This window comes from Monodelphis domestica, chromosome 1 (assembly GCF_027887165.1).
Source record: "Monodelphis domestica isolate mMonDom1 chromosome 1, mMonDom1.pri, whole genome shotgun sequence".
NCBI lineage: Eukaryota > Metazoa > Chordata > Mammalia > Didelphimorphia > Didelphidae > Monodelphis > Monodelphis domestica.
Window position 1 is genome coordinate 38,583,949 of NC_077227.1, and position 13,905 is coordinate 38,597,853.

The 13,905-nt window shown below is 36.3% G+C and overlaps 1 protein-coding gene across 2 annotated transcripts in view; it reads left to right on the forward strand.

Annotated features, from left to right (window-relative positions):
* The window catches only part of GRID1 (glutamate ionotropic receptor delta type subunit 1), a 1,152,573-nt gene that overhangs the window by 908,065 nt on the left and 230,603 nt on the right, over window positions 1-13,905 (forward strand). For both annotated transcript variants that reach the window (XM_001363901.3, XM_056797312.1), the window contains 2 exons: window positions 10,726-10,887; window positions 12,313-12,432. In XM_001363901.3, coding sequence (XP_001363938.1) covers window positions 10,726-10,887; window positions 12,313-12,432 — 282 coding nt within the window. The remainder of the gene's footprint in view (window positions 1-10,725; window positions 10,888-12,312; window positions 12,433-13,905) is intronic.

The following is a 13,905-nucleotide window of genomic DNA, read 5'->3' on the forward strand; positions in this document are numbered from 1 at the left end:
TCTGTCTCATAACCAGTAACAAATTGTTTGATGACCACTACTTTATAGAATAGTTTGAGATCTGGGACTACAAAGCCACCTTCCTTTGTATATTTTTTCATTATTTCCCTGAGTATCCTTGATCTTTTGTTCTTCCAAATGAACTTTGTTATGTTTTTTTCTAATTTAGTAAAGAAAATTTTTTGGAAGTTCAATGGGTATGGCAACTAAATAAATAGATACGTTTGGGTAGGATAGTCATTTTTATTATGTTAGTTCATCCTACCCATGAGCAGGTAATGTTTTTCCAATTGCTCAGATGTAGTTTTAATTGTGTGGAGAGTGTTTTGTAGTTCCTGTGTTTGTTTCAGTCGATAGATTCCTAAGTATTTTATATTGTCTACGGTGATTTTTAATGGAATTTCTCTTTCTAATTTTTTCTGCTGAAATGTGTTGGAGATACATAGAAATGCTGATGACTTATGTCGGTTTATTTTGTATCCTGCAACTTTGCTAAAGTTGTTATTTCCACTAGCTTTTTTAGTTCATTCTCTAGTATTCTTTAAGTAGACCATCATATCATCCGCAAAGAGTGATAACTTGGTCTCCTCATTGCCCATTTTAATACCTTCAATTTCTTTTCCTTCTCTAATTGCTACTGCTACTGTTTCTAGTACAAAGTTAAATAATAGAGATGATAATGGGCATCCTTGTTTCACTCCTGATCTTATTGGGAAGGCTTCTGGTTTATCCCCATTGCAGATGATATTTGCTGATGTTTTTAGATATATACTGTTTATTATTTTTAGGAAAGGTCCTTCCATTCTTATGCTTTCTAGTGTTTTCAATAGGAATGAGCATTGTATTTTGTCAAAGGCTTTTGTCAGTTTTCTTGTTAATATGGTCAGTTATATGGATGGATTTCCTTATATTGAACCATCCTTGCATTTCTTGTATAAATTCTACCTGGTCATAGTGAATAACCCTCATGATCACTTGCTGGATTCTTTTTGCTAGTATCCTGTGTAAAGTTTTTGCATCTATATTCATTAAGGAGATTGGTCTGTAGTTTTCTTTCCCTGTTTTTGATCTGCTTGACTTTGGAATCAGTGCCATATTTGTGTCATAAAAGGAATTTGCTAAAACTCCTTCTTTGCTTATTTTGTCAAATAGTTTTTGTAATATTGGGATTGATTATCCTTTGGATATTTGCTAGAATTCACTTGTGAATCTATCTGGACCTAGGGATTTTTTCTTAGGGAGTTATTTGATGACTTGTTCAATTTCTTTTTCTGATATAGGGTTGTTTAGGTAGTCTATTTCTTCCTCTTTTAGTCTAGGAAATTTATATTTTTGTAAATATTCATCCATATCACATAGATTGACATATATATTGCCATATAATAGGACATAATAATTTTAATGATTGCTTTAACAATAATTTTTTATCAATTTTGAATTCCAAATTTTGTTCCTTTGCTCTCTTCCCCACTCCTTGAGAAGGCAAGCATTTTATATAACTTATATACATGAAATTATTCAAAATATATTTCCATATTTGATATCTTATGAAATAAAATATAAACAAAATAAAACAATGAAAATTTTTCAAAATATCAGCTTCTAATCTTATTTATTAATTCAATGGTTCTTTCACTTTCAATTTTTTTTAATTTTTCCATTAATTTTTATGATCTTTAATTCAGTTTTCAACTGGGGATTTTTAATTCATTCACTTTCAAATGTTTTGCTTTGCATGTCCAATTCATTGACCTCTGCTCTCCCTAATTTATTAATATATAAACTCAAGAATATATATTGTCCCCTGAGAACTGCTTTGGCTTCATCCCATAGATTTTGAAAGGATGTCTCATCATTGTCATTTTCTTCAATGAAATTATTGTTTCTATTATTTGTTCTTTAACCAATTTTGTAGAATCATATTTAATTTCCAATTAATTTTTTATTTTTCTCTCCATGTACCATTACTAATTATTATTTTTATTGCATTATGATCTGAAATGTTTGCATTTATTATTTCTGCTTTTCTGAACATTTGCCATGTTTTTATGCCCTAATAGATGGTCATTCTTTGTGAATATACCAAGTGCTAGTGAAAAGAAGGTGTATTCCTTTTTGTCTCTATTTCTTTTTCTTCATATACCTATTAATTCTAATTTTTCTAAGATTTAATTCACATTTCTTATCTCTTTCTTATTTAATTTTTATTTGATTTATCTAGATTTGATAGTGGAATGTTCAGATCTCTCACTAGTATAGTTTTAATATCCATTTCCTCATTCATCTCCACCAGTTTCTCCTTTAGAAATTTGGTTACTATACCATTTGTTACATACATGTTGATTAGTGATATTTCCTCATTGTCTATACTGCCTTTTATCAGGATGTAATTACCTCTTATATCTCTTTTAATCAGATATATTTTTACTTTGGGTTTGTCAGATATTATGACTACAACTCTTGCCTTCTTTCTCTTAGTTGAAGCCCAGTTTATTTTGCTCCAACCTTTAATTATAATACTGTGTTTATCTACCCATCTCAAGTGTGTTTCTTGTAGACAACATATGGCAGGATTTTATTTTCTAATCTATTTGTTTCCTGCTATTTGTTTTCATTTTATGGGTGAGTTAATCCCATTCACATTCAAAGTTATGATTGTCACTTGTGCATTCCCCAACATTTTGATATCTTCTGCTAGTTCTGTCCTTTCTTCTTTTGCTATATCCTTTTAAACCAGTGGATTCCTTTTAATCAGTCCCCCTAATCTCCACCCTTAATATGCTTCCCTTTCCACCCGCTCCCTTTTTGTTCCCTTTTTCTAATTATTTTTAGGGTCTGTTAAGTTCCCTCCCCCTCTCTTTCCCTCCCTTTATCTATTCCCTGCCCCTCTCCTCCCCTTAGTTTTTCCTTCTCACTTTCCCTGTAGGGTAAGATAGAATTCTATACCCCAATGGATCTAGATCCTCTCAGAATTGATTTCACTGAGAGTAAGGTTTAAGTATTATGTATTAGCATTCTTTTCCTCTCATTATAATAGTATTCTTCCCCTTCCATCCTCATGTGCCTCTTTGTGTGATATAGATTATCCTATCTATATTATTTTTTCAAGTAACTCTTGGTGCCATATTCTATTCCTCCCTCTGTTTTTTTCTTTTTTTTGCATATCATCTTATACAACCTATTACCCCAATCTCTTCCTGTGAATGATTCTTCCAATTACTATAATAGGGAATATAATTTTTGAGAGTTACAAATAACACTTTTCCATATATTAATATAAACAATTTGATATTTTCAAGACCTTAAAGAAGAAAGTTTAAATTAAAAAAAAATTACAGTTTTCCCTTTCTCCTCTATTTACCTTTTCATGTTTCTCTTGATTTTTGTGTTTGGATATCAAACTTTCCACTTAGTTCTGGTCTTTTCTTCATAAGTACTTGGAAATAATTCTATTTTGTTGAATGCCCATATTTTTCCCTGGAAGTATATAGTCAGTTTTGATGGGCAGATGATTCTTATTTGAAGACCCAATTCCCTTGCCTTTCTGAATTTCACATCCCAAGCCTTGTGGTCCTTTAGTGTGGAAGCTGCCAGATCATGTGTAATCCTGATTGGTGCTCCTTGATATCTGAATTGTCTCATTTTGGCTTCTTGTAAAGTTTTCTCCTTAACTTGGAAGCTTTTGAATTTGGCAATTATATTTTTTTTGGGGGGGGTCTTTTGAGGATTTAGTGTAGTGTAGACTCTTTCAATGTCTATTTTTCCCTCTTGTTGTAATTTCTTGTAGTATGATGTCAAGATTTCTGTTTATTTCTGGGTTTTCAGGTAGACCAATGATTCTCAAATTGTTTCTTTGTGATCTATTTTCCTGATGTCATTTTGTCAGTGAGATATTTTATGTTTTCTTCCATTTTGTCAGTCTTTTGACTTTGCTTTATTGATTCTTGCTGTTTTACACAATCATTGACTTCCAATTGCCTAATTCTGGTCTTTAAGGACTGGTTTTCCTTTTCACTTTAGTCTATCCTGCTTTTTGTGGCTTCCAACTGTTTCTCCATTTGGGTGTTCTTGTTCTTTAAACTGTTATTTTCTTTTTGAAGTGTTTCCCTCTTTTCTTGCCAGAAGGTTTCCATTATTTTTGATAAACTCTGAATTAAAAATTTCAAGAGCTTGTGGCCAATTTCCATTTTTTGGAAGGTTTTGGTGCATTTATTTATTTAATCTGCATTTTGCCTTCATAAAATTATCCAGGGTCACACCTTTTTCCTGTTTTTCTTTGTACTGGGAAGTTGTTGTTCATGGGCACTGTTTGCCATCACTATGATGGTTTTTCCTTCCCTTTCCCATTATAAATTTGAGTGTGGAGGGCAGGTTTTCTATGTATGGAGCTAAGAAGCAAGGTTTTTGCCTGAGGTCACCTTTCCAGTCCCTGCAGCTTCTACTGTTTTCTGTCCTTCTCTGTGATATCTCTCCGCAGGACCCCAAGGTCTCAGCTCTTCAGCCTACTGGGATTTCAGGTCTAGCTGCTCTCAGGGGTAGATCTTTGGTGGTCTTAGTCAGCTGCCAAGGGCATCGGGGTGCCCTTCACTCGCTCTAAAGGTGTCCCTTGCTCACTCACTGTTTCTGGTGCACACTGGTTCTGACTCTGGCTCTGTAGGTGGGGTGGGGGAGGGTAGATTAGCTTGCATTTTGGTGTGAGCTTTTTCACACCCTTATAGTATGGAAATTCCCCAACCCCATGTACCTTCAATGCTGTACCCTTATGTTGACTCCCTTCATTCATATCAATTTGGGTTTTTCTTGGCCTTTTGAGGTAGTCTATATTGGTAGGTGGTGAGGAGAGGAAGTGTCCTGGGTCTAGATTGCCACCATGTTTACCCAGCTAAGATAATTAAAATTAAGAAAAAAATAAAGCATGCTTCAATCAGTTTACCAGTTCTCTTTCTGGAGGTGAAAAGAATTTTTTACATTAGATCCTTTGGAATTGTCTTGTGTCATTTTCTTGGTCAAAATAACTAAATTATTCAGTTGCTCATTTTTACAATACTGATATTACTATATACAATATTCTCCTGGTTCTGCTTACTTCACTTTGTATTAGTTCATATAAGTCTTTACAGGTATCCTGTTCATAATTTCTTATAGGACAACAGTATTTCATCACAATCATATACCATAACTTATTTAACCATTTCCCAGTTGATGGGTATCCCCTTGAATCCCAATTCTTTGCCACAATGAAAGAGCTACTATAAATATTTTTATTCAAATATATCATTTTCTATTTTTTTTATCTCTTTGGTATATAGTCCTAGCAGTTTTATTGTAGAGTCAAAGGGTATGAATAATTTTATAGCCCTATGAATATAGTTTCAATCTATTCTCCAGAATGGTTGGACCAGCTCACAACACCAGCAATACTATGTTAGGGTTCCAATATCTCCATATTGCCTCCAGCATGTCATTTTCTTTCCTATCATGTTAGCCAGTCTGATTGATGTGAGGTAGTGTCTCAGAGTTATTATAAATTGCATTGCTCTAATCAGTAGTGATTTAGAACATATTTTCATGTGACTGTTGGTAGCATTGATTCTTCTTCCAAAACCTGTCTATGCTACTTGACCATTTTCTAATGGGGGAGTGACTCTTTATGAATTTGGCTTAGTTCTCTATATATTTGAGAAATTAAGCCTTCAACAGAGAAACTTGCTGTAAATTTTTATAGCTTCCTGCTTTCTTTCTAATGGTATTATATTGGCTTTGTGTGTGCAAAAGCTTTTTTAATTTCATGTAAATTATAATTATCTGTTACTTCCTGAAATCCTCCCTATCTCTTGTTCCCATATCCATAGATCTGACAGGTACATTTTCCCATGCTCACCTAATTTACTTAGACTATCACCCTTTATGTAGAAATCATTTGTCCATTTTGACCTTATCTTGCTATACACACTGTGAGATGCTAATCTATTCCTAGTTTCTCCTTTCCACTTTCCCCAGGAATTTTTGTTAAATGTTGAGTTTTTACCCCCAAATCTTGAATCTTTGGTTTTATCAAACACTAGTTTATTATGGTGAATTACGATCATGTTTCATGTGCTTAATCTATTACACTATATCACCATGCTTTTTCTTAGCCAGTACCAGATTAATTTGATGATTACTACTATGTAATATAGTTTGAAATCTGGAACTGCTAAACTACTTTCCTCACTTTTCTTTTTTGATTCCCTTGATATTCTTGACCTTTTTTCTTGGAGATTTATTTTGTTACTATTTTTTCTAGCTCTGTAAAATAATTTGGTAGTTTGATTGATATCACAATGAATAAGTAAATTAACTTGGATAGAATTGTCATCTTTATTATATTAGCTCAGACTACATATGAACAATAAATATTTCTACAAATCCCTAGATCTATCTTTATTTGTGTGAAAATTATTTTGTCAGTGTCTTCACATAATTCTTCAATTTGTCTCAGCAGGTAGACTATCCACTTTTTTATATTGTCTGTATGAAAGATTTTCAATGACAATAAAGGATGAAATATTTTACCCTACAGTCAAAACAGGGTGGGACAGCTAGGTGTTCAGTAGATACAGGTAGAAACATCTTCCTGAGTTCAAATCTGACCTCATACATTTACTACCTATGTAACCCTGAGCAAGTCATTTAACCCTGTTTGCCTTAATTCCTCATCCATAAATGAGCTAGAGAAGGAAATTGAAAACCACTCTAATATATTTGCAGAGAAAACTCGCAAAAGGATCACAAAGGTTCAGACATGTTGAAATTGACTGAACAATAAAAATAATGATGACAAAATAGAGTCTCTGATGCTTCTTAATCCAGCTAAGATTAGTTCTTTGTCAAATCCTCCTAGGACAAAATGGATAAAGAATACTCTAGAAGACATATTTCCACTGAAATTAAATGTAGTTTTTCCAATCTCACAGGCAGACTTGTGGGAGGGTGAAAGGTTTCCTGTGGCTTATTGTTACTCAAGTCCTGTTTTATACTTTTAATTGCAGACCTCAACATACTCATGTATTTTTAAATCAGTAATTATGACTCAGTCTTGTTAATCCATTTTAGAGCAGATTTCTACAAGTATGGCTCCTTGAAATTACATTTGGGATAGACTGCTTAGTCTTTGCAGGAGATCAAGTAGATTTTTAAACTTGATTATAAGGTGAATTGATTATTAATTTATGGATTATTGGCCTGAATCCAGAATTTAGATAAATAGCAGAAAGTAGTAAATGTAAATGCAATAGTAAATACAAATAAGAGAAAAATAATTTAAATATATTCTTCATCATCTTATCTTTTAAGCTCTACTTTGACAGAGAAAGAGAGAAACAGAGAGAGAGCAAACCTTAAGTAGTTTCAACTCCCATGGAATTCAAGGGTTGCCAGTATTATAGACTTTAGTCTTTGGAAAGGCACCAATATGGTGAATTATTTAATCACCAGGGATGCTGAGAGCTGTAAGATTGATAGGAAGGGAGAATTAGGCCTTTCTGGTCTTTGGCAGAGGGGATAAAGTAATTTTTCCTTACTACTGCCTGCCCATTTGGCATCTATGCTTTAAGTATTCTGAGTCTGAGTTGCAACAACAACTGTATTCTATATCAGCACCTCAGGTACCCTAGCTCCTCTGAATAGTAGTTCAACAGGGACCTGAAAGGTTTGGTATAGGAGCAGTGAGATAATGCCATGTCTGGGCACCTCTGAGGGAAAATGTAAAAATAATGAAGAGAAGCATTCCTTCATGTACTTCATGACCATTCCTTTCCTATCACAAAATTGTTCTTGCCCTGAAAAATTATTGGGAATGTCTATATTTAATGACCATTTGTAGGGAATTTCATTTATGTCTTTTTGTAGCCAAGTATTATCCTTCTAATTTTAGTTGACTTTGTTTCCTAAGATATTTTTAGCCTGTTATTTGCTTTCTTCTATGTCTTGCTGTTCAGTCATTTCAGTCGTGTCTTTATAACTTCATTTGAGGTTTTCTTGGCAAAAATTCCCCAGTGGTTTGCTATTTCCTTCTCCAGCACATTTTACAGATAAAAGTACTGAGGCAAAAAGGGTTAAGTAATTTGCCCAGGTTCACACAGATAGTAAGTATTGAAGCCATATTTGAACTCAGAAAGATAAGTCTTTAGGGCTAGCACTCTATCCACTGTGCCACTAAGCTACCCCAAATCAGTACAATTGTTTCTGATTCTGATGCTTATACTATAAGTATATAGATGTGGTAAGTCAAACTAAGTCATCACAAACTTGCCAGAAAGAATTACATCTTTTAGTCAATTAAATGAAGCCATGGTTTTCAGTATCATCACTGAATGAATGAGAGAAAAATTGTTGACTATGTGTTTCCTCTGTGCAAAGCATGGTGCTAAGAATTGAGAATAAAAATGGAAAAGCTGCATAGTCCTTGTTTGCAAGAGTTCACATTCTGATTGGGGGAGACAACACAGACCAGAACATACCATTGCTGGTGAATGAAAGGTGCCAGGAATTCTGGGGGTTCAGTGTGAGGGTAGATGGCATCATTGTCATCATTATCATCATCAACAACAGAAATAACAAATACAAGAATAATTGCAAAAACTCATTCTCTTCCTTCTTCTCATTTTCCCCTTCTCTTCCCATTTCCATCCATTTACAAAGCATTTTCCTTGGATGCAGCAGTTCCTCTGCTTATTATCAAGTCAGGCTTCAGTTAGAACATTATGTTCATTTCTGGGTATCCTGGTTTTCAACTGGTGTTGTGGGTATAATGAATGGCCTCCAGAGAAAGGCCAGCCGAAGAGTGGAGGGACTCCACATGAGGATCAGTGAAAGGAACTGGCATTGTTAGACTGGTGAAGAGAAGCCTGAGTGGGAAGTATTTGAAAGGCTGTGAAATGGAAGAAGGATTCATCATTCAGATTAACCCAAGAAATGAGAAAGAGGAAAACAGGTGGAAACTGCAATGAGATGACTTGACTTTCGGGAAAAATGAGTAAAAAAAAGCTTTTTCTATTGATGAGTGCCACTCCAAAGTTTAATATGTTGTCTTGGACCACAGTGGGTAAAATTCACTTGGGGCCTATAAGAGAAAGGCAGATGGGCAACTGGGGGAATTTTGTGGCAGATTACTTTTCCAAGGTCTAGATGGCTTCTGTGTTCTCCTTTACTTGTGAAATTCCAAGTCTAAAAGATGGTTGATGCAAAGATTATTGTGCTCAATGCAAATATGTAAATTGAAGCCCAAAGGGACAAAGCAAATTGATCAGGAGCACAAATGTTTTATGGTTCAATAAATACATTTAAAACAAGATGTGGCACAGGGAAGAAACTGCTGCACCATGGGGCAGGAAGATCTGAGTCCAGATACTTCCTGACCTTTGGTAAGAATCCTAACCACCCTGTTCCTCAGTTTTCTTCTATGTAAAATGAGAATAACAATAGCATTTACTTCCCAGGGCTGTTGTCAGGATCAAATGAGTTAATAGTCATAAAGTGCTTAGCATAATGTCTGACACATTATAGATTAGTATTTCTTTCTTTCCTTCCTCTCTTCCTTTTTCCTTCTCATCTTCTTTCCTTCCATTTTGCCTTTTTCTACCCTTCTTTCCTTTCTCCCTTCCTTTTCTATATCATCTTCCTTCTCTCCCTCCTTCCTTCCCTATTTCCTCTCTCCCACCCTCATTTCCTTCCTTCCTTCCTTCCTTCCTTCCTTCCTTCCTTCCTTCCTTCCTTCCTTCCTTCCTTCCTTCCTTCCTTCCTTCCTTCCTTCCTTCCTTCCTTCCTTCCTTCCTTCCTTCCTTCCTTCCTTCCTTCCTTCCTTCCTTCCTTCCTTCCTTCCTTCTTTTCTCTATTCTACATTTTAGGATAACTTCATGAAAACCATCATTAAGAACTCATCTGGTGGGTTTCTTTGTTGGGAGTGAATGGAGTTTAACAGTACTGTTAGAGAGCCCTGATTGTCCCTCCTCCTCACTCAGATCCCTTGAATTGGTTTGGGGAGTGGGCCTGCCATTCCTATCTCTGTTACAGAAAGAATGGGCTCTGCCTGCATTCAGAGAACTCAGCTGATCACTGTTTTTATTACCGTTTTGTATTCATAAACTGTTTTCCCTCTAGGATGCTCAGTGACAAGTAATGTGTTTCTTTTCACTTTCAGGCTGCTCTGCAGACAGCCAGAGAGGCTGTTGCCAATTAGTGTCTGCAGGGTTGGCAGTGGGGGTGAGAGACAGCCAGGCCCACATGCACTTTCCTCAGGCTTCAGGAGGCCTGCTTGGGTGGTGGTGATTCAGCTCCCACCACTGGAGGCTGCTCTCTACAGGGGTCAGTAGAGTCTTGTTTTCCAAAAGGGGTACTAGGGAACTGTCCAGAGTTCTGACTTTGGATCCAGACAGTCTGAGTTCTGCTCTTTGCTGCCTGTGTGACTTTAGGCAAATCAATGAACCTCTCTGGGACTCTGTTTTCCTCTCCAAAATGGAGGTACTGGACAAGATGGCTTCTGAGTTCAGTCCTGATCACCTCCAGATAGAATCTTTTATGCCTCAATTACCCTGTAGATCCATGATCCTAAAGTGTTGGTATCAGTGGACCAGCAAACCTGTCTGGGAGCCATGCCCGAGGATGTCCATGTAAGCCCTCTTCACAGTCTCTCTCCAGAAGTATTTCCTTACAAATGATTCCACTGTTTTTAACAAATCTTTGCAGGTGTCTAACCTCTACCTGTATGACAGTGTGTTGATGCTGGCAAATGCCTTCCATAGAAAGCTGGAAGATAGGAAGTGGCACAGCATGGCAAGTCTGAATTGTATGCGGAAGTCCACTAAGCCTTGGAATGGGGGTCGATCCATGCTGGACACCATCAAGAAGGTATGCATTGGGAAGCTTCCTTCTTATAAAATGGTGGGGCATCATTTCCTCACTGGTTTGGACTATGAAAGTTAATTTTCTTTTCTGTCTTAAGATGAATCCTTCTGGATAAACAGGGTCCTGGACTGGGTCCTAGAAAGGCCACCTTTCTAGCCTAGGAACAATTCTCTTGTTTCTGATAAGCATCCAGCTCAATTATAATTTTAATCTGACTAAAAGTTGCTGCCATCATGAAAACTATTCCTAGAACTTGGCACTGGGTCGTGTTAATAAAATGGAAATGTGTATCTAAGGTCGGGCCACTCAGGCTGCTCTACATTTATGATGGCTTCTTGTGCAGAGATATCTTATGAATTTCTGATGGATGAAACCTGAGCAAGTTGAATTATAGGTGAATTAGAGACTCCACAAGAAGACTAGTGAAAGTGAATTGGCCTTAAGAAATTGTGAAATAGCATTTAGGGAAATCTCCAATATTTAGAGTTTAATCTTCAATAAATTGCTCAGGGTTTCAATAATAGTGAAAATACAGTGGTGTCAGTTTGAATCAACTGGCATCATGATGAAGAGCTGGGAGTCCTCACTGGGGAGAAGTTTATTCAAGGAGAGAAAATGATAGGATTGGAGTAGTGGAGTATGGTTTCCTGCCTTTTTATATTTTCTCTTTGGGATTGGGAAATACCCTTCCTCTAGCTCGGGCATGTGGGGTATTGCCTTATTACTCACCAAATTATTCCTCTTCAGATACATTTCTATAAGCTCTCCCCAAAGTTAATGTTTCTGCTTGTCTCATTGGTAAAAATATTTGCTTCCTAAAGAAAAATCAATCAGATGAAACACTCAGGAGTGGGGGATCAGGGGTATGAATTTTCTCTCCTTTGTCTTAACATTAAAGCTTTTCCAGTGGTATAGTATGAGAGATGTGCTGGACCAATAACTTAGCATCCCTGATGTTTTCTAAAGTTCAGAAATCAAGGTGACCCAACTGGAATTCATGGCCCAAGTGAAATTAAGTCCCTTGTGAAGGTCTGTCTAAGCTCTGGACTTAACTTATTCACTAAGGTGAATGAATGAATGAAACAATTAATTATTACTGGATATAAAGTACTGGAAAAACAAATGGAAAATCAATGCATACCTTAATCTCAAGGAGTGCATATTCTAATGTGGAAGACGACATACATGGAAGATTTTTGCTATAAGCTAGATGGAAAAGTCCTGGGGTCCTTAGGATACAATGGCAAAATAGATGGTAATACTTATTCAAGACATTTCATTGTTATCAGAGAATCCCCAAGTTATTTTCTATTCTTCACTCTAAAAGGTCCTTGGTATTCCTTATGGGAGAAACATTCCAGCCCATTTCCTTTCCCTCTCCCCCAGAAGTTCCTTCTAGTTAGTGATATCTTGCACTTTCTTTGGCAGGGCCATATCACTGGTCTCACAGGAGTGATGGAGTTTCGGGAAGACAGCTCCAATCCCTATGTCCAGTTTGAAATTCTTGGGACTACTTACAGCGAAACCTTTGGTAAAGACATGCGTAAGGTAAGTCCCAATGTGTCCATTATTCATAGCTTGAAGTATCACATCCCAGTGTGAGGTAATGACAAGAGAAGGAAGGAAAAAGAGACCACAGTCTCTGCCTCTGTCCCTGTCTGTCTCATTTCTCTCTATATCTCTCTGTGTCTCTCTAGCTCTCTGTCTGTTTCTCTCTGTCTCTGTCTCTCTATCTACTGTGCAAGGTTTGATTAGTGAGGAAAGAGTGTCTGAGCATTTTTCCCACAATGAAACATTCACAGTGTTTGCTAGGTGGAAACTGCAATGCCTAGGGATTGTAAGCAAGCAAGAAATACTTTGTAGTACATTCTCTCTGCATGCAACAGCTAGAGTTCGATACAGAATCTGTGACTGTTTCTTTTCAAGAGACTTATCATTGATTCAGTTAAAGAAATGTATTCTATTCAGTAAACAGCTTAGAAAAAATATGACAAGAATATTTATACACCAAGACATGTATGCTTATTATGTACATACTCATCCTATTGACCACACACACACACACACACACACACACACACACACACACACACATATATATGTATATAACATGGACATGGACACACACACACAAAAACACTAACACCCATCCTCAGTCACAAATATCAACATCCATGATAATAATGCTCACACAAAGGCACACTCTTAATACATGAATTTACCTGCCCATTCATATTCATACTGGAAGGCACATATATTTATAAGGAACAGGATTTCTAAGGGTGGAGCCTACACATTGTTGAACCCTTGATATTGACATCCTTTCATTTCCTGGAATATCTGGAAGAATAGCTCTATCCATACTTAGAGGTTCAATCTTGTGCTTCAACAGGAGTGTTGGAAATCAAAGGATCATTGGGTCTACCAAATTGTCAGTGTGGGGGTGCAAAGAAAACAACACTAGGGATAGGGATCAGCTTGGACTTGTGGTTTCATGTGTACAGAGTATTCCCATGTGAAAAAACTTCTACCAATTCATGTTGATGCTCTCTCTTCCACTTAGAGAGTTGCTTAAAGGTCATTTAGCCAATATTTTCCAAAGGTAGGATCTGAACCCAGCTCTTCCTTTCCTTCAAAACTAGATTTCTGTTCTCTCCATCATGCTTCCACTAGGGACAAAGCTTTTAAAAAGAGGGGAGGAAGGAGAAGCATGGAGATGTTCATAAGAGAAAGCAAAGGATCCTAAGATAACTACTGATACCACCAGTCTTTAATCTAACAGAATAGATATTTAAGACATTGTGTGTCAGCTGGGATACAAAGTCCTAAGTGTAAAAATTAAATGGAATAAAAATGGTTCCTGATCTCAAGACCCCTACACTTTTAAAACTTTTAGTCAGCTCGAGGAGGCAGAAGGGAAGAAGGGAGGGAAGCAACTTGAATCATATAACTTTGGAAAATTCATTATTTATTATCATTAATTATCATATTAAACAATTTATTCATGAATTATAAAATAAT